Consider the following 26219-nt stretch of genomic DNA (forward strand, 5'->3'; position numbering starts at 1 on the left):
TAAATCTACTTAAAGTACTTTATTGATATATAAATATTGATAGAATATCATTAAAACAGTATAAAAAGTTGACTTATTCATTTTACAACGAATCTTTTTATAAATGTAAGCTCAATTGCCTTAAGTATCGGGTAACATAAAACAATAGGTATAAATGCAGATTACATCGATATCGCAGCATGAAAATGTTTCAGACTTTGCAAATGATTCATAGAAACTACTAGAAATAAATAAATAAATTAATAGCGAATATTGGTCTAGAATGAAAATGCATAACTCTTTCAAAACCAGTTTATCCTTCGTTCGTTCTTACAAAAATTGTTATTAAAATGAAGCGAAGGAAGGATAAACAGTTTGCTATTTGTTGACTCTTAAAATTCCCAGTGTTTAAAACAAAAAAGGGAGAAATGAATAAATTGTACCTTTAAAAATATAAACCAGTGATATAAAACTGTAACATTAAATCCTCAAACCATATCTAAGCCAAAACACAAGATCTGAGTAATAGAAATTTGTCAGTTTTTAGATAATAATAATGGAAAGCGAAAAGGTACGAAAGTACGTTAATTTTGCCACAACTCCACACTCTTCTACATACGGTTTATCAATATCTATCATCGTCCAATTAATCAAACTATTATCTATAACGAACATCGTGAATTCTATCAATGACGCACGAAGTATAACAGATACGTATACCGAGATATTTAGAGAGCCAATCGAGAATTGAAATGCATTCATCGACACTCTAATTTTTTTCATAACGTTTCAACCAATAAATTTGGTTGCTCTTCTACTTACTATGTAACATACTCCGTTAACTAATTTATTCAAAACGATTCAGAATCAATTGCTTAAATTCTTATCCAACGAAAGCATCCAATTCTCGCAATTCGAAGCTAACGAAATTACAGAAGATTCTCTTTAGATTCGAGAAACAAACAGCCATAAAACCAAACGCAAATACCATAAAGAGAAGACTGCTCTCACGAATAATGATTCACAGACTGTGGATTTTTATGCATTTCTGATAAACATTTAAAAATACAAAAATCCACCGAACGCGTACAATATGCAAAAATATATAAAATATACTAAGTATGAATGATCATAGTTTTTAATAGGCGAAACATATTACTATTACTACTATTACTAGATATCGTTTCTTTAGATCTCTCTTGGCAAAAATATGAAATTGCATAAAAATCCGCGGTCTAATAATTTAAGAAATAAAGACAAAGAGAGAAGTCCGCTTTCATGGTGGATGAAGGTTTTCATTAAGACCAACGATGATGCGAAGGAAGATTTAAGCGGCGGCGACTGCAACAGGTGGAGGTCGAAGCATCGACCTCGTGGCCGATGATAATTTCTCCGAGACTAAATGAGCGATGTGCGATGATCTTTTCCAGACGAATTCGCGCGTTCTGTCGTGATCGTCCGCGCTCTCCACTCGCACCTAATTAACAAATAACATCGAGATTAACAAATTGTTCACGTAATCGTCGCAGTTATTAAGTTCGAGTTAACTTCAGTGTCTTCGGATCTGAACCTTCCATGGTGATGATATTAGATTGCATCGGTTTGCAGGATTTACAGATGAGATATCTGTTTTTTTTGAAAACCATTTATAAAGTATCAGTTACCTTTGAAAATTTGAGTATTTTTAGTTCAGTGTGTAATTGGTTTCAAATTGGAAGAAATGACAAATTTACATATTTGGTTTACGTCATTTTCGATTCTTTTCGTCGATTAAAACGGCAACGAGGGCGAAACGTAAAAATTAGAGAAACTCCATCTTCCGACAATTTCTCAAACTTTCCATTTCTCTCATCTATCGGACATCTTATTCTCTTTCGTAAGATATTTCCTATAGAAATGAGAATCTACAATATTTACGAGACGATCTGGAATCCGCGTGTGAGACGTGCTTTCTTTCGAAGCTGAATTCATTAAATTTCGCGCTGTCGTCGACTGGTGCACAGCAGATTAAAGAAGGAGAAACTTTCTGTAACACACGTGAATTAAATGCTAACAATGTTATCGGACGTAATTCTTTCGAACGTGGATAATGTATCGTAAAAATTGTTGGCAGTTTTAAATTTAGTATTTCAACGGGCTTATGTAAATGTTAAGACAATTCAACAAGCTGGTTCGTGAAATCCAAGGATGATGATTGTTCGTGAAACAATGAACGAAAAGAGGAAGTTGGAAGAATGCCATTGACGATAATTACTTGTAAATTAACTAATACACGACGAACAGCAAGAAAAATAGCGCTTCAGACGATGGTAAGCCATTTTATCATTATTTATCGTTTGATGGTAATTAGACCGCGCATATCAATACAAATACATATTTTCATGTTTTAATATAATCGAAAGAGTGGAACTTAGGTAGGAAATTGTTTTATTCATTGAATATCCTAACTCTATACTTTGTACGTTTTATACGTTTTTTCATATTACGTGGATTCCGTGAATTTTTGCACTTTCAGATATCCTGCGCATGCGTGAAAATTTATAGTCCCATGATGATAAGAAAAGAAAGTGAAAAATAGAAGGACGAGAAAGCGAAGAAAATGGAAAATGAAAAAAGGAAGAGGGAAGCAAGTGAAAGGTAAGAAAAGAAAAGAAAAAGTAGTAGAGGTATAAGTATAATTATACTTATTCCTATTTGACATTATGCTTATTGACAGGATTAGAATTACTTATTAGATCACGTATTAGAAAGGAGAAAAGCGTAAAAAATAAGGAAAAGAATGAAGAAAAAGGTAAAGAAAATGAAAAATATAAAGGATACCGGAAAATTGAAAACAATAGAAAAGGTAGAGAAAAATGAATAAATTAAAAAGAAACGATACATAGATACAAATGAAAAAGTAAAGAAAGTCGATAAATGGATCCACGTGAATCAAACGGCAAACAAAGGCTTAAACGAGAGTCATCAAATAGAAGATAAACGGAAGACAGTCATCAGAGACAGATTTTTAAGGCAGTTTTTTACTCGTGACAAAACTCGTGGTATTATACAATATTCGGAAACGTGTTTGAGAGATAGCGATGAATATGTAGTTGCTAAAGAGGCAATGCTTGATAAAGATAAACGTGCAAAACACGTGCCAAAAGTACTGATTCGTTTGAAGAAGATAATAATCGTTTGGTGATCGTCTGCAGAATGGCATTACCATTTCTTACAGACAAGAATTATAATTACCTCATAAAAAGAACCATATTGTAAACTAGATAAGATGCATATGAAATTGACAAAACAACAATTCACACCTAGTGACACAATTGGAAATTAATTCTATTGTTCATAAAGTAACGTTTAAGAACAATTACGTAATCACGTGTAAATATTAATAATATATAACAGTAATTAGATCAATAATTATATCAACGATATTATTCGATATAGTAAATATAGTAAACTATACTATTGTACTAGCTTACTATATTAATATAGCGAGTAAAATTTAACTTTTAAATTTAGCGAACGATAATAAAATGTAATGAATTATAATGCTTAACTTAACTGCTTAAATTATATGCTAATGTATATAAGATTGCTTAATGGTATTCAGCCACGATTTGAATAGAAAATATAAGAATATTCGTTCTGCTGGCACGAAGACACCTTTAATGCATAATTGACAAAAAATATTGAGAGATATTCACCGAGACACTGAACTCAGAATGCCACATGCTAACAGATAACCTTAGGGTAGATATAATACTGTATATGTTACTATAATCCCATTGGTATGATAAAAAGTAAATGTATTATTTATCATTTATTTTAATAAGATGCTGACGGCAGAAAGTTGACAGCGATCGAAAGTAGCTTACGAGGCTCGCAAAGACTTTCTCAATGTAATCATCGAAATGATTAAGTTATGTAAGAAAGTGGCAACATTCGAAGATATAAACTTTTAATCGGACGAAGCTCGAACGAATGAGGCAACAGGTCGAACGATGACACTTCATAGTATATTTCGTTCAACGTGTTTCTGCACTTCTGATCTAATATTATTATTTAATATCGACGAGATATTACTTTGTAACGTTTAATATTAATTATTTGGTATCTAACGTTACTTTATAATCTATATATAATTTATATTTATCGTACCGGCGTACGATAAATTATCAAATCATTTTTCCTCGCAAGCAAAGCGTCTTGTGAAAAATTGCTATCCTATATCTTTGGCTTATTTTCGATCGACATAGCGTAAAAGAAGACCGACGATATATCTGTTAATTTTGTCTCCTAGTGTGTCTCATTTTTACGGATATAGAAACGAAACCGATAAAAGGTTGATTCTATTATGTAACGAATTTTTTGCTCATTTTTTCTCACTTCAGCGAGTGGCTTGTGCGACAGTAAAATATTCAACTAAGGCGAATGCATTATTAATTTTTTATATGAATGTTCTCGACGAATAAGAACTCAGTGGCGTGACATGTATCTGATAATCCGAGAGGCCGAAGAATTGGCCCACCTCTGCTTATTCATGATCGAGGTCAATGCTCACTTACGACCATTCTATCAAACGAATTTTCATCTTTAACTTGAATTTTAAATTATAAATTATTGAATATTAGCTTAAAATGTATATATTCGATGAAATTTATAAAATTATATTTTTTTTAATACCTTATAACTGTTTCTTTGCATATATTTCTTTTAACAAGTTTAAATAATGCTTAAACAATACCTAATATATCTTAACTTGTAATAAAGAATGTTTAAAAGATTTCACAACGAAATCAATTTACGTGGAAAGACAATAGGAGTGATTAAATAACACAGAGCGTAATGGTTTAACTATAATACCTACGCAAGTAACTTTTCCAAGTATTCTGTCATTTAATATAATCGAGTGTAAACGACTGTAAGGGAAAATAGAACACTAAAATGGAAAACTGCCAGTAACTTTTCCAAGTACTCTACCATTTAATACAATCGAGTGTAAACGACTGTAAGGGAAAATCGAATACTAAAATGGAAAACTGCCAGTAACTTTTCCAAGTACTCTGCCGTTTAATATAATCGAGTGTAAACGACTGTAAGGGAAAATCGAATACCAAAATGGAAAACTGCCAGTAACTTTGCCAAGTACTCTGCCACTTAATATAATCGAATTTAAACGACTGTAAGGGAAAATCGAATACTAAAATGGAAAACTGCCAGTAACTTTTCCAAGTACTCTGTCACTTAATACAATCGAGTGTAAACGACTGTAAGGGAAAATCGAATACCAAAATGGAAAACTGCCAGTAACTTTGCCAAGTACTCTGCCACTTGATATAATCGAATGTAAACGACTGTAAGGGCAAATAGAACACTAAAATGGAAAACTTTAACATCAATTTTGTTGTGTATCTAAGCAGATAATTTGATCGATAGTCGGATCTTTAAAATGACATTTATCTAAATTTTTGACTCAGCTATGTAAATATCGATAAACTGCGTTTATTCGCTTACTCGCTTATTTGTAATCATAACAGTGATATCGAAAAAAAAGACGAATATGATAAGAATAAAATGTAACGAATGATTTGAAATCAACACAATCTACAGTTAACGATAAGTACTTGTTCGATTGTTAATTTCCGATTAACCGTTAAGAATCCACTACTTGCGTTTTGGCCCAACTACCGAGGTCCTCGAAATTCGATCGTTTAATCAAACGAACGTTTAATCATCCGAGACATTATCACTTATCGAAAGAAATCACATGTCCCTAATATTTATCGATTTTGACGTATGACGTTGAGGCTTCCTATTGGAACATGTCACGATGCATGCATTGATCCTTAGATTTCGTGATATATATTATAATGTAAATCAGAACCCTGTCTTAATCGGCGAGCAACGCTCAACTGGAACGCAGATCTCAACGTGTAGAGGATGACACGGTTCCTAGACTCTCATCATTGTATTCTGTTCCTTGATCTTCGGGCAAATCTTACCCAATAGACGTTGAAAAGCAGACTCATCCATACGCGAATGATTTCTACGATTCATTCGTCTGGAGTTCTTTTAATAACGCGAAATTAGAACGTCCGTTTCTCTCGACTAACCATCTTTTTGTCTATTTCTCTTTAGTCTCTAAGTCTTAATTTTTGTATAATCAGCACCTATTATAGTAATATATTTATATTATAGTAATTGCGTTAGACATAAGTAAAGGCAATATAAGAGATGTAATCTGGAAGTCGTCCAAAGCCGAAAGACTAAGATTAAATAAAATAAAAATAATAAAAATATTATAGTAATCCTGTTATAGTAATACTGCAGTTGGAAGATGATCAGACATCGTATCCCGATGTTGGTATCGCGCCAAAAATTCAGAAGAATCGGTAACGCGGAACTAAACTCAGACTGATGCGGATCTTACGAAACCTAAGCAGAAGCTCATGCGTCGTCAAACATGTTTCAACGCGTATAGAAGCCTTCGTCGTTCGAGTAATCAATGGAACAAATTACAAAGTCCGATTGTTATGTGCTCTAATCTTCATTCGACTTAACGAAGATAATTTTACAAATTTGAAAACAGTAGGTTCATTGTCGCACTTTTAAACGGATACTATCGTTACAGCGCGAGATCATAAAACCATAAGTTAGAAATATTACAACGTTAAGCGATAGACGACCGTTTATAACGGGGGAGACCGCAACGACGCGGATGTTAGGAATTAGCATAACTTTTCTTCCTTTCCTTGAACTCGGTGCGCTTTATTATCTTATTGCCTGCGAACCGTTAAACCCGGTGCAAATGAACGGTTTGCGACGACATCACCGCCTCGAGGCAGTTTGCCATTGCGTTTTAGGTGCCGTTGTAAACGAAGGGTCGCTTCCTAGATGCATGTTAGACGCATCGATGCTGTAGCTGAGTATACACTGAAAGACAATTGTTGGCAGATACGTGTCAATACGCAACCAGTCGGTATTTGCCTTTCCTGAAAAATCCGTAGAAAGGCAGATGCTAATTAGCTGCGACATGTATCTGCGGATAATTATTCATAGCAAGTGTAGACTCAGCTTTAGAATACGCTTCCATGCAGTGGTCATCGTAAAGTAATATACAGCTGTCCACGAAACAACAGCGAACCGTTTTCATCGCTACGCATTTGCGTCATGACAAGATGTATTTTACGCTTCGTTTTACACATCGGCATATTCAATAAAACGCTCCTATGAAGCGGCAAAGCTTCGTGGAACTCGTGGGCAGCGAGCTTAAAACGCGGTAGGAAATTGCTGCGGTGAAAACTGTTGAGGTATGTATAATTTTCTGTGCTGGACTAGGTTAAATGCGTAGTAGAGATACTTGTATGTGAATATCAGTGTATGGAAGTATGTGTGTCCGAAGCGTTTCGAAAACAGATGAATGTAAACTCTTCAGTCGGTTAAGGTCCGTCGAAGAGTCGGTTAAGGGTCGTCGAAGAATCGGTTTACAGTCGGGTATAGAAGAAAGTGCTGAGACGCGTGCAAATGTGTATCGATGAATATATAAGGAATCGTCCATGAAATAAATATATCATTGTTGTAATATTAATCCTCAGTATAAATTTAGCGTTCCTATAACATTATTTCGGATCTCAAAGATCCACAATTCTCAACAAAAACGTTACAGCAAACCGCTAAGAGTTGCGTCCCGTACGAACTTCTTAATGTAAATTGACGCTACATTTTCTCTGAGAAACGAGGACGTTATAATCGTAATCAAACTACGGATTTTTATGCATTTACGTGACATTTGAAATATACATGTAAAACACAAATTGCAGAAATATGTAGAATATTATATTTGTCATGGTTTTCGATAGACAAAACAAATCTCTGTTTAATCTTTGTTCTGTTTCTTTAGTTGTGACCATAAAAATATAAATTTGCATAAAACACCGTGGTCTAATTGTAACTTTCATTTCTAAGTACAATTGTTATTGAATATTGATATTATAAAAAAATGATGTCTTTTGAAATCCTAACATGTTTCAACCTCTCCAAACTTTTATCTACACAAAGTGTTTGATAAAAATAGAAACCCGACAAAATCCTATCACTCCTGAGAATATGTCGATTCACGATCCATAAATATGAATGATCTTGGGAATTTGCCGTATTCAGACACGTGCTATTTAAACGTCCCATTATTCGAACGGAGCATGCCTCTGCTGTCAATATAAAGTGAAATTAGCATTCCATGTAATCATGTAAATGTGGAAGGCAGAAAAATTGGCGCAGACGTCGCGAAAAGTCGAAGGCATTAGTGAAGCATTTATGATGTGAGATAAAGAGCATTAGATGATCCAACGTATAAACAGAATGTAATTCAATACGATTCGACGCTTTAAAAAATTAATGCGACTCTGATAGTAAAAATACACAACCCATAAAGAATTACAGATATTGTTGAATATTGTTGAAGTCTCGATTTACCATCGAATACAAAATTATGTTTTACTTCAAGAAAATTGATTTTAGATTCAATGTTGACGAAGTATATTCTACCATCTAGTTAGAAGATTCTTGGTGTTTCAATGACCGATTATCTTAATTAAAGAGGTCGTTATCCTATGTATATTTGTTGATATGAAAAAAAAAAATATTACGAAGAGAACGTAAAGTGCGATTATGAAATTGGTAGATGAAAAGCAGCCAGAACCAGATGGCAGATGTACATATAAATAGTTTTGTTCAGCTGTATCTGCTTAAAAATTCCGCGATAAGAGTCACGTAACGGAATAGTTAAAAAGTGGCGAGAGGAAAAAACCAGTTGAAAAAATTATCTAAATCGTAGCTACTGAAGAAAGTTTTGACCAAATAAAAAAGCAAAACAGAATGGAAGATATTCTTATATTGTTCGAAGCACGTATTCACATGCTAGTTCAAGATAATGCGATCATTCGGATGACCATGTAATTTGCATGAAAAAAATTTTAGAAATGAGCAAATCATGAGATCGCTCTTTAAATATAAATTATATATAAAGAGATATTCTGTTTTACAAATAAACAACAAAATTTTCTGTTTAAATTCACCAGTCTCCTAATAATAAAAAATTGAATGCATTTTTTCGAATACGCTAAAGCATAAGGAGTTAAAAACGAAAGATTGGTTATTCTTTTAGTGATAATTAAGGTTATTTGCTAGTTACCTGTTTAGGTTGCAGAACGCGGATGGAATTGAGGGTAGCTGCACCACCATGAAGAACTCGAAGACTCAGTTTACCCGACATTTCGGCAGTGGTAGCAGTCGCGCTTCTCAATTCCTTCTTTGCAGCCCTACCAAATTCCTTTTCAACCTTTAGTATCAAAGGACCGAGAGTAAATCTCGTTTTGATCATGGTGTGATCGCTCATCATGTTCACAGACACGTCTCCGGATCTTTGTAGGCTCGCGAGTCCGTAAAGTGTGGCTCTCGCCTTTGGTTTATTTTTCTTTGTCTGAAAATTGATAAGAAATGTTATTTGATTTTATTTATCGTAAAAGTTACTTCCTAGACTTTTAAGTACACGTGTACGCGTGCATATTCGGTCTACAAGAAAATGAACTATTATATCTTCTGCAAAGCAATTTTGCAAGAGAATTGAAAATAATATTTTATAAGAAAAGAAAAGAAATCGGACCGCTTATGTACACAGCGAATGTAAGACAAAAATCTACAAAGTGGGTGTTACAAGGAGCAGAATCAACGACTGAATTTTAAGTATATTAAACTAATTAAGGTAACGGTATGATTGTTACCTTATTTTTATTACTGCTAGTCTGTTTCGTTTTGTTCTTCGTACCAGCGCGAGTTTTATTTGATTTTTTGCTATTCGAATTAGATACTCGTTTGTTTGTAGATTTTGTCGTTGTCTCCACGTTTGATCTACTTGACACTTGAAGTTCAGATACGATAGTAGTTGCTTCCTTTTCAACGGTAGCAGCTGACATAGTCGTATTTTCAACGGCCTCCAGAGTTTTCTAGAAACGAATTTAAATTAGTCAGTTTAAAATTTACTTTAAAACACCGATGATTAAATTTTCAACGACAGGATTCTGTTTTAGTAAATATGGTTTCTTTCAAATGAAAATGTTGTTCTTAATAGCGTAATTCAAGTTTATTATACCTGTGTGTTTTCAGGAACTTCTTCGATAATTTTCTCTGTGGTCACCGAAACTATTCCCATATTGCTCTTCTTTACTCCAGTCTTGCTATTGTTCTTCTTCGTCTTGCTTTTGCTCTTCTGTTTACCAGACTTCGATTTGGCATTCGCATTGGACAATTTCACCGTCACTGGGTCATAATTGCTACGTAAGATTTTATTAATTCTTCCTAAGATGTTGTCCACGAAACGATTGTATTTCGCCACGTAAATCGCCGATACGTCGTTGCTTGGTTCCGACTGCATCATTCCTGAAATTTATCAATTTATTGTTGTTGTCTAATTTTCATTTCTCTCCAGAAACATCTATTGAAACTCGACACGGAGAATGTTCAATTTATTAACGCACAATTTAGCGATCCACGATTTAAGTCTTCTTCGTATTATTTTAATTTATTGTTCGTATTTAAAGTTCTCAAATTTAAAAATCCGCGTTGTATAAAAATTTATTTTTAATATTTAAATATTTATTTAACATTTATAACGCACAATTTAGCGATCCACGATTTAAGTATCCTTCTTCTTATTTTAATTTATTATTCGTATTTAAAGTTCTCAAATTTAAAAATCCGCGCTGTATAAAAATTGATTTTTAATATTTAAATATTTATTTAACATTTGTAACGCACAATTTAGCGATCCACGATTTAAGTCTTCTTCTTATTATTTTAATCTATTATTCGTACTTAAAGTCTTCAAATTTAAAAATCCGCGTTGTATAAAATTTATTTGTAATATTTAAATATTTATTTAACATTTATAATATTGCTCAAATATTTGCATTTCTATTTATTTAAATTCATATGTTACTTAGATTTTGATTTCGAATAGTCAATCAAGAAAGAATCATTTGACATACGAGAGCTCCTAACAATGTCCATAATCGAATTAAAGTCCAGCTTTCAACATCTGCCAGGTTATCGACCACAATGGTGATTCAATGTCAACGACCCATTTTCCACGATCAACAAACATTCACACATACTTTCAGCCATTTAGTAAATAATGCAACGAATTCGAAATTCGAAGAGTACGTCGTAACACTTCCCCGTAATTTAGAATTTCAAATTATTGCGAATCGATTTCACATCTATCCGTATATCGGACAATTACCAGATCAATTTATCCAAAGTGAAATCGCGTTAACGATCGCGTTTCTTGGCAGCGAGCTAATGCAATTTAATGGTCGAGCATCGGGGCATTCAAATCGCCGTGCATTTGTTTTCTAAGATAGTGGCTAGCGTTAAGCTATGCGATGAATCGACACGAGAAAAAAACTTCCGTGTGGCGACCTCGATGAATTAAGTTCGTAAGAAAGAGCGACAATGTTAACGGTATATCGGAATCCTCCTGCGGTGCTGAACTGGTCTTCGATCTGGGCCACGACCTGCTTCCTACTCACCTACAGATCTATCTAGTCAGCGCGTGCAACCATACGGACAAAAATTCCTCGTGTCTATCTAAAAACTCTCCCCGGTTGTTGATCCTATTCCAGCCACTTTCTTCCGGACGGTTGGTCATTCGCGAGGATCCAAATACTCAGACTGCGGCCAATTAGAAATAGACGCGACGTGAAGTTTCATTCAGCAAAATTCCGTGTCGGGTATTTTTAGAAATATCTAGTAAATGTATTTTATTTGTAGGTTATGTTGAGTTGCAACATAAGTTGTATGTTACCAATAAGAGCTTCGTGCTTTTACATTTATTACAATATATGTCATTTACGTTAGGACTTAATGCAACAACATTGATTAATTATTGTTAACAAATTTGAGATGCGGAGAAAAGTTCAATCTACCTAAACCTGTTCCAAATGGAGAACTTGTAAATCTGTGAAAACCTCAGTACTCTCTAGAAGCAAAATTTGATCCAATCAAACTCGCTGGAAATGAAAAAATTCGAAGTTTCTAGAAGCATAATTGAATCTCATGAAACTGGAACAAATTCTAATAACAAACTCTAAAGCTCCCCGAAAAAATCGAAGAACAAGTAACAATCCGACCAAAGAAGCTCCTTTCAAATTGAAAAATTCCGAGCTCCGTCAATTAAATTTCGTCACAGTCTACTAAAAAAAAAACCTCGATTCAATTAAACTTCTAACATCTAAATTAGAAAATTATAAATTAAACAATTAAAAATTAAATTACAAAATTTGAAGTCTCCAAAAAATGCAAAAGCAAAATTTAATTCAACCGAACAAAATCTTGAAACTTAACTAAGCCCCGTTAGACTGAAAAGATTCAAAAGAGATGTGATGTCAATGATCGATTGCAGCTGATTGGGAATGCGAGAAGAAAATAGAATGACGTGGCCGGTGATCGGGGACGAGAGACAGCCATGACTTTGGGTGTGGGTCAGGGTCATGGACGAGAGAACTCTTTCGCACCGCCACGCACGCTTACGCTTAACGTACTCTGGGTCAGTGGCCTCGTTCTGTTTTGGACCGAGTGCTTGGTGAAAGCTGAGAAAAAATTTCAACCCGGTCACACCTTTATTGGATCTGGCCTCTCAGCCGGAGTCCTGTAGAAAGTTAATTGGCCCCGACCAGCTTCGTTTAATTAAAATTTTTGACGCGTCACAACGTACCGCTTCTTTCGTTACGATTCGTTTCGTTTCGCGTCTATCATTCGCATTCTTCTTCTTCGATTAATTCGAATGAAATTAATTGAAGCCGAATCGAACGATCGTTCCACGACGAAATTTAATTCGTAGACTGTGTATGGAAATTCGTATTTTTTAAGTACTTCGATAACGAGTATTGTACTTTGGCTGCTTTGTATATGTATGTATATGTACAGGATGTCCGAAAAAATCGGGACAAAACTTATGTTACGTGGAAATGAGGTCACGTAGGTGAAACAAGTTCGTACAAACTTATGTTCGAAAATGCTTCATCGAGGAGTTACAAGCGTTCGAAGAATTTTTATTAATTTTTTTGTCAGTTATGAGATATGTTTGCGATTTCTTTCTTCTGTAAGAACGCAGGCTACCAATCGTCGAACCCTTTCGAATAATCCTACTGTTATGAAAATAATAGTAAATGCATTTGCGTCTATCTGCGATTTTGTGTAACTAGTCATAAGAACAACTTTCACGGAAATCTTTGAACGCTTACAACTCTTCGATAAATGAGCATTCCTGGACATAAAGTTCATACGAACCTTTTTTACTCAGTTGGCCTCATTAACGCGTGATTAATAAGTTTTGTCCCGACCTTCTCAGACACCTTGTATAGTTTGGTATATTATAAATACTGTGCAGTTTTACACCTTTAAATTTCCTATAAACATACAAACATACAAACATTCGGAATTTATTACTTAGAAAATAAAGATGCGCTTAATTACATACGTCTCGTTTATTCAGTATAGTAATTGAGCGCTATTTTGTTGGAACGTTTGATGATGATCATTACGTTGGGAAACTTTTTATAATTTTTAAAGATTAATATTTAGTTCTTCTTTGTAGTTTTACAGTCGCTAGTTTGAAGTTTTTAATTAAATTCCTTTTAATCTTTTCGTTACTTAATTCGATTCAATTCCGTTTTAATTAATTTTTTTCATTAGCTGAATGTTTTCATTAAATTCTTTTTAAATTGCATATTGCTTATTTAAGTCTTCCAGCTTAGTTACATTTGTTAATTAAATTCTTTCTATTTCGCCTAGGAGAAGACGCTGTGCTTTTATAAACGAAATGTAATTTTCTGAAATTAAATTCCTTTTAATTAAATTCCTGAATCGAGCTAATGCTTGTGTTTTTTGTTGAGAATTTTTCATATAGAGTAAATTATAAATAAATGAAAGGTGATTAACGTAACGTGAAAAATGTATCGCTCCAGGAAATGGCTCTCGAGAGTAGTTTGAATTATTAATGTATCATTAAACCAAAGTAAATGAACTAAATAATTTTAATTTAAATTTTACGAAGTTTCAAATTTAGACAGCATTAAGAAAGATGATTGTAATTTCTAACGCTAATTGTAAGAGAATCTCTCATTTTTCTAGAAGATTCTTAGTCAAAACTCTCGACCAACGTCTTTAATAAGAAATTCTTTCGTTTTCCTAAAATGTAAAAAGTATCAAGCTATCCTACTTTTATTTCATGAAATAAATTATATTAAATAATTACACGCGTATATGGGAAATAATCTACTAATAATTATCCAATGTGCCATGAATGTTTAAACACACTGCTTGCAAATAAATACACGTACAAGCATGATATACCTATAATTATATAATATGCTTATATTAATTCCACTCTAACTACAACCTTTCACTTAGAAAAAGAAAGACGATCAATATTCGTTCCTTAATTACATTTAACATTAACCTGTTCTGTAATAACGTTACTATGTGCGCATAATAAATATTTAATATTATGCCATCTAATTGATCTACTATTTATGCATTGCTCTACAGATACTATGATTTTACACGTACTACTACTACAAGGTAAATTTCTACTACAAAAAGAAAAGGAAAAAGCGGGAAGAGAAAATTAACATCCATTGTACGTTCAATACTCAATGTAGCACTATAAAGTGTTGTGTGCTAACTTCACCGTGCACGTAATAGGCAGATGTAATTTTTAACACTACATTATATTGTGCATTGTTCTGGTGATGCTGTGCTTTGGTACAAACTAGAAAAGGTGTGGAATGCGTGTAAAAAGGCCCAAAGTTTCGTGCTACTGTCCAGTAATACGTGACCGTCGGTCGTCATAAAGCCGTCCACCAAACACGTGCATCTACTCGTCAAGGATAAGGCAAAGAAATTGCAAGCAAGGGGTACATTAAATAGTTCTACGAACGAGTGACAAGACAAGCAAAGGATTCCTAAGTAAAAGGAAAGGCTTCCGGCAACGATCATTAACCCTTTGAAGAGCAATTAGTTATAACTATAATATCAATTGCAAATGACACCAATTAAGAGGCACATTATATGGTCAAACGTAATTCGTCTTCTTACAGTATTTTATAAATAAATACTAAGCATTTAGTAATATAGATATTTAATAATACCACATATACACTATGATTATGAGTATAGAAAATTTTGGACGTTGCATAGTTTTTTACGTATTATTAATTTTTGAATTCATATGTTATTATTATCTTTCTCTCTCTTTGATCGCTTCTTTTCAGTTTATTAGGAAATCTAAAACTTGTTCTGTTTTTTCTAATAGATCGATTTTACTACAATTGATAAATAAAAAAAAACGTATTCTCAATGCAATTTCATTCAAGATATTATTTTAGCTTCACTATTTTAAATAATACTTATAGAAAAATTGATAACCTAAGCCCAACCTAACCTCTTTTATACCTATCATTTCTAAATAAAATTATATTTTATCTAAAAGCTTTATAGAATATAAATATTAATAGATACTATCTGAAGTATCAAACTCCAAGAAATTGAATAATTGTCCAATGATAGTAATTCAATGAAAAGATCCAATAATTCAAAACTATAATAGGAATATAGAAAATAATTGCTCCAAAGGGTTAACCGAGCTAAGTGACACAGCACATCACGTATTAAATGAAGAAAGTAGCTCTAAACGATTAATACCGGAGATTATTCATAATTAGAACGGTGTATCAAGACGTGGAAAAACAAAACGAATAATCGTTCCTCTTCTCGTTTTTCCCTCGATTAACGAGGGAAAGAGGAAAAGAGAGGTTATCCTCTGGATCACGATTAACCTGGACAAATACACGAAACTGGTTTGAACACAGACGATTGGTGACAGAAATAAAAAGGCGAGACACATAATTTATTTTGTTGTTTTTTTCTAAAAACAATAAGTTATCTGTATTTTTGCAATCCAGAACGGACAATATCTCTGTACAAGCTTCTTTTCAAACAGAATTGTTACAAGTCCTGCGCGATAAACAACACCGTTTCTCGGCCACAATTTTATTTTACAAATACACATTTTCTCTTTTTTGTTTCTTACATTATTTGAATTAAAATAATTTTAATAAAAGATTATATTTATAATGGAGACTTAAATTATAAGATAAATTTGATTTGAATCCCAATTGTTTATATATACAAGAAAAAAGAAAGTTCATTCATTGATAATAAATGTTGAAGAATTGAAAGAAATCCAGCGTTAAAAAATTGCAGTGACCAGTTGCGGTATTGCTTACTCAGCGAATGAATGACATCGTTCACTTTATGGCTCTCTTTCTCTCATTCTTACGTAAAGACATACGGATCCTCTCCTTTACTCCTCGTTTTATCGTTAGTCGATAAACGAGTAGAAAAAGGAAAAGAAATACGTGACGTGAGGTCACCAAGCTAAGATATTTTCAAATGATACCTATTCCTTCACATCACCAAAGTACCTTTTTCCCTTCATTCTATGTCGACCAATAAATATCCAAATTTCTATTGTACAATTTATGTTTTCCGTAAAAAAGAAATCTTTTCTCGCACATAACTATTCAACATCGTAAAACGTCTCGCTTTTTCTGCAATCCTAAAGTTCACATGAATTAATATAATATAGACTGAAAGACAAATAAATATAATAAATATGAGAAGGAAGCATAAATACAGCTTTAGAATCACATGATTCACGGAACGCTCTACTGTGTTGCAAATAATTGGAAGTGCGAAATATTTTTTTCTTTTATTGGAAACAGTTGGAAGAAAGAAAGAAAGAAAAGGAAAGAAATGCAGGTACAGATCGAAAGGTACTTTGAATTCTTCGTTCCGTTACTTTCTTGCTATCAACAGCTTCGTTCAACAACGCTTACACGAGTTTCGAATGTTTTTTGATTAAAAGTAAATGTTTTTGTTTCTACTAATTAATGTTAATTACGACATTTTATAATCGTTATCACGCGAATATTTGTCTATCAGAGGTTTGTAATACTTCATTTGTAATACCGTTATCGATCATTGTTTTGACATAAAAGTTAGGGTTTTGAATGTGTATGAGAGGAATACTTGCAATTGTTATAGGGAATTAAAGATCTATGTACATATGTTCTTAATATACTTAAGTATCGATAAAATAATATGTTTTTAAATCTGTAGCCTCTACTTTACAGATGTATATATATATATATATATCAATACTACTGTGGCTGTGTAGATTTACTCATGTGCTTAATTCACGAATATTAATTCTTTTACTCTGTAATAAGTGCTAATTATTTACTGTTTTAGCGTTATATCTGGACTTAATATTATACACAATTTATATTCAGTAATCCTGTAATTCAACATTAAAGTCGACATGAAAAGTGAACTTTGATGTATACAGGTTACCTTTGGTGTACGTCAATCGAGTAGCTATTAAAATAGATAGAGAAAAGATAAATATGTATGATAAGTGCCGATAAAATATCGCGTGTATAATTACTGGATGTTTAAAGCAGACAGTTAAAATAACTAATGAAAAAGTTAACAAGCAACGTATTTATAGATCTCTTTTCAAATGAAGATTAAAAGTGAAGTTAAGACTGAAAGGTTAAGGTTAAATTATGTTAGAAGTGCCACTCGATCGATATATAAATAGTATATCAAGAAAGATTCAAACAGAATAAATAGTGATAATAAGAGCTTGAATCAACGGTCAGTGTCAGTAATTACGAATATTATAGAACTTTCCTATCTACTGTTTCAATCACGCTTTCACGTGACTGCAAAACATTTCCACCGCGCTATTAATGATTTCTTGACGTATTGTCAGCAGATGCAATAGCCTAACGTCATACGCGTCTACATCATTAACCTCACTTCACCTATCACTAGAGGAAGAAAAAGAGTGAATGCAATATAGCAAATATTGAAAAAACAGCCTATCTTAGGTAATTTTTGCTATAACTGTCATTTCATTATTAGTTACTGTTGTTAACGACTTATTGTATCTACCATCTATAGTGATGCTTGAAACCTGAAATTCACTTCGCATGAATACGGAAGTCTCATCGTATACATATATTTTGTAATTTTCTATTTCAAGCTTCCTACTTCACCCCGATGTTTTACCTAATTTACTTTTTCCAATTGTGTACTTTTCAAAAAAAATATAAATCTATGTACTTAAATACAGATATTGAAGTTTGTAATTATATACGTGTATATTAAAAACACGGATTTTATATTCTCTAATACATTTTACAGATATTTCTTCAAAACACATTCACAACTCTAATCTTTAATCAAAATGTTTATGTACATTCCATCTCTTATAATTCGCACGATGTTACTGGTTTAACAGTTAGAATTGAATACCGTAAACGGAAATCGTGTAAGCTCCGTTGGAACAACCGAAGAACGCGTGGTTGGGAGTTACGAGAAGGCATCAGGATGTTACGTATTGACTTTACCATGCTGTTCGACCACGTGCGAATCGCTTCGAGTAGAGGTATCCACGTTAATAAATAGAATAAATATACTACCGCTACTTCTACTAATCTAGTGTTACATGTCTACCACTACAACTGGGCGTTTCAATGATTTTCAAGCGAATTTTTAAATCGAAAGCAACAAGTAGTTAGTCAAGAAAAGAAAAGGAATCTTCGACGATCGATTTTAATTACTTTTTAACGATTGACCAAAATTTTCTTAAGCGTTGACGCTTTTATTTTTTGGAAGAAAATTTCAGAAACTATTGTCAAGAAAAATTCATTATGGCAAAAATGAAATAATATGTCGAACAGCATCGGTGGATGAAAACTTCTCGAATCGGAGCTTTGCCTTTTTATGAACGAGTGCGCAAGCTCTAGTGGTCGGCAGATTTTAGGCTAGCTTTTGCTTAGATTACTTTTCTTCTTCTAAAGACTGTAGAAAATAATTAACATCTGATTAAATGGACAAGAGTAAAGTGGATCACATGTAAAGAAATTTTAATTTTGAACGAATTACTCTTGACCGTTCATATGTTTCTATATGTTTATGTTTTATGCAAGTGCTGCTTGAAAATGTGCTTGGTGAATAGGGTCCTTGGATTGGTGTCTCGTTTTTCTTGAACTTTGCAATTGTGTAGAACTTCTATGAAGTTTTGGAGCTTGTTACTTTTGTTTTAAAGAAGAAGCTTTATATGTACATATATGGTTATTTATGTTTTTCCTAGGGAATATTTAAACACGTGCACACAAAAAGAAACTAAATGCTTGAACTTTTCATCTATAATACTGTAAAATTGCCCCATATAAAATTAACCCTGAATTGAAACTAGGAAATTCATACTACATAAATTGAAAAATGTTACAGATATTATTTTTTAAATTACATTTGGTATTTGCTATTGTATATATCATCTCCTTACGAGAAATAAATCTATAAGAGTAAGTCAACTATTCTTTAAGAAATTCAATACTAATCATGTACTTGCAGGTAAAAATAAGCAGAGTTGGTTTCTGAGAGATTCGTACAAATCAAAATAATTTAACCCACAAAGTTCCCATCACGAGACAACATTCCCAAATATCCTCTTCCAAGACAAACAAAATAATAGTACACGTAACCTCAAAGCAAAAGTCTGACCTAGAACATCCACACGACCCATAGAAAGCATCGACCGTTTCGCAACGGCGCGAAGAGTCGAATAATTAATGAATTGAGCGCGTGATTGTCAGGAATCGTTGTACGTGACTTGCCACTCGTTTCCCTCCTCCCTGGTTAAACGACAGCCTTCGAGGAAGGGGATGTAGTACGCGTGCGAGATTTACGCGCGTGTTTACGCCCTGTACTGTGTTTCTTGCTCTTTCCCTTGAACTCACGTGCTTGCCTGGCGCCAGCGATGTCGGCGATGCTGTCCTCGTCATCCTCATCGTCCTCGTCGTCCTCGTCCTCGTCATCGTCGACCTCGGTGTATACCAGATCGACGTCGTCTTCGTCCTCGTCATCGTCGTCATCGTCATCATCGTCCTCGGTATCTGCCTCGTTCGTTGATACGGCTGGGACGTGGACAGGATTTGACACGGATTCCGCACCTTCGAGCCCGGTTTCGTGGATACCGGATACGGCTTGCCCCTCTCCCACTGCGTTTCCTTCGTCTTCCTCGACGGCTGTCGGCTCGCTATCCACGGCTGTGCTCTCCGCAGCGGTTTCTGCTGCATGCTCCGCTTCCGCGGCGGCGGCGTTCAAATCGGCTTCGACAGCCGCCGGAAGTGCAGACGCTACTGGCGCCGCCACTGCTGGCGCCACTGGTTCTACAGGGGTGGCTTCATCGTCGTCGTCATCGTCGTCCTCCTCACCTGCAATTCATGGTTTGTTGGTTATAGAAGCTGTTTTTCACGTGTCTTTCCGATTATTTATTTCTGTTTAAATTGTGTTCCTTTGGAACTGCTGAAGATTGCACATGATAATATTATTGCAATTGGTAACATTAGTAATTTTATATTAGTAATTAGTATCTTCTTCTTTAAACGTCTGAAATTTTATGTTAAACAAGATAATCAAATGACTAGCAAAGCTATTACTGTTATGCAAAAGAATTTATCAATATTAATAACTTGTATTTTATGAATTATAAAATTTTGCTAATAATATTATCATTGAATTGTGCAAGGGTACCCTGATGATTGAATGAAATATTTTTTAGGGTTATTTTTTATTTAATTAAGGATCAGAGTGTTTAATAAAATTTTCTTATTTCTTAATTGTATACATGATTGACTAGAATTCTTGGCAGTATACCAAGAATGAATTAAAATTTTTTCAAAACCAGCAAATGGATTAGCAAATAAAATTAGCAATGGATTATAAACTTGTTGAAATATTATGTGTAATACTATATATAGTACATATATATAATATGTATAAATATTGTGTATAATACTATATATAGTATAATAACTGTCGTTTTCTCCATCTTTAATGATCGTGTAACGAAAAATGTTGGCAGTTGCGATTTATCTTTTCGTATGTGGGTCGATATGAAAGAAGTAGCGCGTAGAAATTCTTTTCGAACTGGAGTCGCCGTCGATTTATGTTAATTCGGGCGAGTTTGAAGTATCTTGTACCGTTACAGCTACGTGAACGCACCAGAATTTCCGTCGGACATGTCGCTAACCTGAAGTTTAATGTTTGTGTAACGGCTGACACATTCGCACCGCGATCCTTCCCATTGTTCGATTCAACGAAATCTTATTGACGGATCTCCGATAACCGTACGAAGAAAGCAAAAGCCATTAAATGGACTAATCGGCCAGTGAACTCGAATTCTATAATTAGCTTGAACTCGTTATAATTAAATATCACGAGCCATACTTTAAAAATGAAATTTCGCTATCAAATAAACCGATGTGATTATTAAATTCCTGGCACATTTTTATGGGTTCCGAATCATGTTTTTCAAGTCTTGAAAGTAAAATTCAACAAAATTTTTTATGGTGATTTGTTCCTGAAAAAATGACTAAACATTCCTTAATATAGAAATTTCAAGCGTGCTACTTTCATAACAGTATAATTTCTATTCTAGAGATACTTCTTTAAATTATTTTTATTACTAATCAAAAATTTGCGTATTCAAATTATTTTGAATGTGGTTTTCCTATGATTCATGGATAAGACTATATTTATATTTTGTATTGACTATATAAGTAAATATTTTAATTATATTGATTCTATTATCCTTTCAATTAATTCTTATTTTCCAATTGCAAACGAAGAAAATGGAACCTACCTAATATATCCTCGATGAAACGTTCGAAATAATCGGAAGCATCATCGTCGTCGTCGTCATCGTCGTCGTCATCGTCGTCATCGTCGTCGTCACCCGTGATATCGAAGTCGACGTCGTCGTCGTCATCGTCGTCATCGTCATCGTCTTCGCTGACTGCTGCTGGCTGCTGCGTCGCCTGTCTTCCGGTTGCGACCTGATTCGACGTAGAAGTCGCCGCTGAGATTTTTGGCAGCGGCGATGCGGTTCCGATTGCCGCCAGGCAGCACAATACTCCCAACGCTATCACCAACTTCATTTTTCTGGAAAACGAAAAGTACATTTTTTAATAATTCCTTCCATTACAATTTTGTTTACGTTTTTAAAAATAATTCTTATATTCTTAAATGATCTTTAATTTGATTATTCGTAAATAATAATTAGTAAAGTATTATCAAAACAAGATAGTTTTTATTCTTCGAATTTTCTGTTAGTTTGAAGATTGTTTCTAACAAAATGTTTAATTTATATTTTCTCTTTTTTCGAAGTTCTATTTGTGTAGAAACAAGAACCTTTGTGTGGAGACAACGAGAAGGAGATATTTCACTTATTCCTGGATACGGTGGGGAAATAAAAGAATCCTGCCAGCACGTAGGAAATTTTTTAAGTTTCCATCTGTTCGATATTGTGGAAAACGGGGTCACGTTCAAATTGCAAATTACTGTTGCTTGATAAACCGTGTTCTAGATATCCGAATGCATTTATTCCACTTATTTCATACTCTATTCTGCTTCGACCTTAACTTCTTCTATAAAAAGATCTAAATAAAAGTATAAGGATTATATGAATCTATTAACTTAGTTAACTAAGAACTAAATTCCTAATTACATTTTCAAGTCTGAAGAAAATAATATTTTTTACAGAAAACTAATTGAGGAAAGTAATTAAGAAGAAAATATCAGATTAATCGATTAATGAAAGTAGAGATTTTACAATAGATTACTGTCGTTACAATTCTATTTATCCTCATAAGAATGCAAGCATCGTTGCATAATATATGAAGATATCGTTAACTGAATTACGAGAATAAAGGAAGAACGTAACCACGAGAAACATAATTTTCCCAGGACCAACAAAGAGTTTCATTTGACACTGGAATTATTCTGACCTTCGACTGGCGACATCAGGATTCCCATGCAGTCGTATTCTCACGGCTAACGGTAGGCAAATAAACGTTACTTGGCCATCGTTCAAAGAAACGCATTCTATTATCTTTTTCCAGGAATAGAGAAATCAAAAGGATAAGGGAAGAAACCAGGAAATTCACGACTAATTCTCTTAGTGTGAAAATGAAGAAAGTAAATAGGGAAACAAAAGAAATAAAAATACAAACGCATTGATCTTTCTTCGAGAATAAAGAAAGAGAGGAGAAAAATAAGAAGAAACGAAGTGCCCATATACGTATAATGTAATTCGATGTTCCATTATCTTTCTCCAAAAAGAGGTGAAGAAAAGAGGAACATGAAATTCACGAGAAATTCATCATTAAAAAGTGCATCCATTTGTTTCAAACAGAAAGAAACAAGAAGAGGAAAACTGAAAGAACGAAGACCACCAAAAATTCGCTTACTATTTATGTACGAGATAGATATGCAGTATTTAGCTTTTATTAGAAGTTTATACGAACGATCTAGTTATTATTTATAGCTATTTTAGTTATTCACGATTGCAGATAGTGGAGTTCCCTATTACATTAATCCATAAGAAGCATCGTTTCTTTACATTAGATATCTTGGGTGCAAATAAGCTGTCGATATCAATCTTCATTTTGTATAATTGTTGTCATTGTTCTACTAAGTTTATCAATACATATTTTAGAGAAATCCCTATCATAATGAATCTCATTCAAGAATTTAAAGAAAATTCACCATTCAAAAAAAAAAGCCCAGAGGAACCATGCATTGCTTATTAGATAATAATCTAATACTGAACCAAACTCCTGTTATATGTACTTCCAAAATCCAAGTAACTTCCTCATCTTCGTCCCTAAATCGCGTTAGCGCAATGGATCGTATTCAAGCTCTAGTTGACAAAATGTGAGAAATATAATAAATAAGCTATGGGTGTTTACGCGTTTAAGAACATTAATCTGTAAAAATGTACAGAATGCACATAGTGTGCAAAAATATTGCGAAAAGTGAAGTTATCATAAGATTTAGACGTTGAAACGGATCTCTGTTTAAGTTCCACTTGCTTAGTTAGATCCAGAAAAATATAAATTTCGATAAAAATCCGTAGCTGAACAGTAGAAGGTCCCCTATGCGATAACAACTAATATCGGTTCGCAAACTATCACAACGAGTTACCGAGGTTACCACATGACAAGAGCTAAGCCACTATCGTTGCACACAGCATCACTGCTAAGATTCTCTCGAAACATATTGGTAGAGTCTTCGATCCGTGACATTATACGTATACATCCACCGATGGAACCGAATCCGTTTCGATCGTCGAAAGAGGGTAACTGCGCCACGTTTGCCCACTTGCTCCACGAATTTCCACGAACGTCCACGAATCGAAGAAGAGGGTTGAAGATTAGAACTCCGATAAGGGAGGTTCGTTAAGCTGACTTCCTTCGACTCACCTCACTTCCCGCTTCTTTTTTCGTTGTTCGACGAAGGATAATGGTTCCTGTTCAAGTGAAGCGTATGTGTCCAGGTCGTTCAACGACACGAGTTCTCCGTGATATCCACCGAGCGACCCGGTGAGAGTGTTAAAACAGACGAGGCGGCTCGCAACGACCCTTTTATACCGGGCTCACCTCTCCACCTCCTTCGTTCTCGTTCGCCGTCCTCTTTCCTTGGCGACGACATGGTGTGTATTACACCTTCTTCGTGTGTTCTCTCCACGTGGCTCTCGTTGCGTTTTCTCCCTTTCTTGAGAACGTGCATTGTGCCGTTGAGTAAAAGGATCGGGCCGAGGCGTGCACCGACTTTACTACGCTGCGAAAACATGCAGAACGTTTCCCATCCAATGAATACCCGGAGCTGCAAGGCTATTTTCCTTAGATTTCGTTTGAATCGTCGCTCCTCGATAAATCATTTTCGTTGCAATCGAAGGGCTGGGTGGACTGGTTTTCCTCTTGTTTCCGTTAGTTTCTAGAAAAGTTTAGTGTCAATGTTTATTGAGAGAGATTCCTGTAAATTTTCTATAATAAAATGATCCAGAAGGTTTATTTGGGCAAGATTAGATTTGATTAGAATTTTGGAATGATTGGAATTTATAATATGATATTGAATTTATAATGCAGTAGGATGATCGTGGAAGATCTTTCGTAGCTTTTAAATGAAAGATATTTTGCTCTTTAACCCTTGAAAGACTAGTGAGAGAATACGTTCCAAAGTAGTTTTTGGGAAGGCTATTACAATTTTGCTATAATGACATAAGGTGGTCATTAGGCTGTTATAATTTTTCTGACACCAATGCAACCTATTGGAACACAGGATCGATAGTATTAAAAAAAGAAAAATCCGCCTTGATGTTCATTGATAAAAAGAATCTGTCTTAAAACAGTTGAGTTATTTCTTCTCAGGATCTAAGCAATTTGATAAGTTGAGGAGAAAGATTCGGTTTGGTAAAATTAACGAATAATATAATTTATTGCTTCTGTAACATAAATTAAATCTTAACGTTGTACAATTAAATTTAACTTAAATTATAAATTTAAATTCTAGGTACAATCAATTACTCCCTGTCGGTAATTAATCACTTTTATCACAAACGAGGTGCAACCTCGTCTGTGCTTTTATCGAGCTTCTTGGATGCTGTGATCCATTTATACTTTTACCATTCTCGGACGATTTAATTGCCAAGCAAAGCACAGGATTTCTTGGATATTAATAACAGTATGAAGGCTAACTCGCAATTTACACAGACGTATAAAATTGCAAAGTTACGTTGATGACTGATTCGGAATTATTTTCATCCGTAAAAATTCCAAGTCGTTCACTTTACAGTATTTAATAAATCTCTGCAGTGTATCGTTGCACTTCTATCAAATTCGATAAACGACAATAAATTACAAAATGACAAATTATAAAATTAATTTGACTAGTTGAAAGAGTTTCAGATTAAGGAACATCTTTCCAACAAAATCAATCATTGTAGTATCTTTATAACTTTTCTTTTTTAGCTAATCCATCATCGAAGTTACGAGCGCCACAAAAAATTCAGCTTCAATGGACCTAAAATTTTTTCATTCAGCATTCAACCGTCATATTTAGTGAAAGTATTTCTCTCGTTTGCTATTCTCAGCTTCCACTTCTCACCTTCTACATATATAGGCTGTCTCAAAGAAAGAGTCGAAGACTTTAAAAGTACAAAAATTAGTGAAAAATTTACTAATTTATTATTTAATTGTCTTAAACGCTAT

At 33.9% G+C, this 26219-nt stretch overlaps 1 protein-coding gene and 1 long non-coding RNA gene across 5 annotated transcripts; one reads left to right on the forward strand and one right to left on the reverse strand.

The window, feature by feature from the left end:
- On the reverse strand, positions 1 to 25030 carry LOC117231262 (protein bfr2). Of its 3 annotated transcripts, none has more exons than XM_033489538.1 (7): positions 24432 to 25030; positions 21812 to 22110; positions 20118 to 20381; positions 10121 to 10407; positions 9753 to 9974; positions 9164 to 9451; positions 1 to 1456 (listed from the first exon to the last, which is right to left on the reverse strand). In XM_033489538.1, the coding sequence occupies exons 2-7, from the start codon at positions 22104 to 22106 to the stop codon at positions 1307 to 1309; spliced, it is 1506 nt and encodes a 501-aa protein (XP_033345429.1). In that variant the 5' UTR covers positions 22107 to 22110; positions 24432 to 25030; the 3' UTR covers positions 1 to 1306. The 3 variants fall into 3 exon arrangements, with proteins under 3 accessions (XP_033345429.1, XP_033345427.1, XP_033345428.1); XM_033489536.1 differs by having other exon boundaries at positions 19905 to 20381; XM_033489537.1 differs by lacking the exon at positions 24432 to 25030 and having other exon boundaries at positions 19905 to 20381; positions 21812 to 22118.
- LOC117231264 lies at positions 22012 to 23227 on the forward strand. Of its 2 annotated transcripts, none has more exons than XR_004492931.1 (3): positions 22012 to 22124; positions 22711 to 23007; positions 23070 to 23227. It is a non-coding gene; the product is annotated as an uncharacterized LOC117231264 (long non-coding RNA). The 2 variants fall into 2 exon arrangements; XR_004492932.1 differs by having other exon boundaries at positions 23076 to 23227.
- Positions 25031 to 26219: the final 1189 nt, after the last annotated feature.

This window comes from Bombus vosnesenskii, unplaced genomic scaffold, assembly GCF_011952255.1.
Source record: "Bombus vosnesenskii isolate JDL3184/JDL3185 unplaced genomic scaffold, Bvos_JDL3184-5_v1.1 scf7180000013272, whole genome shotgun sequence".
NCBI classification, from domain to species: Eukaryota; Metazoa; Arthropoda; class Insecta; order Hymenoptera; family Apidae; genus Bombus; species Bombus vosnesenskii.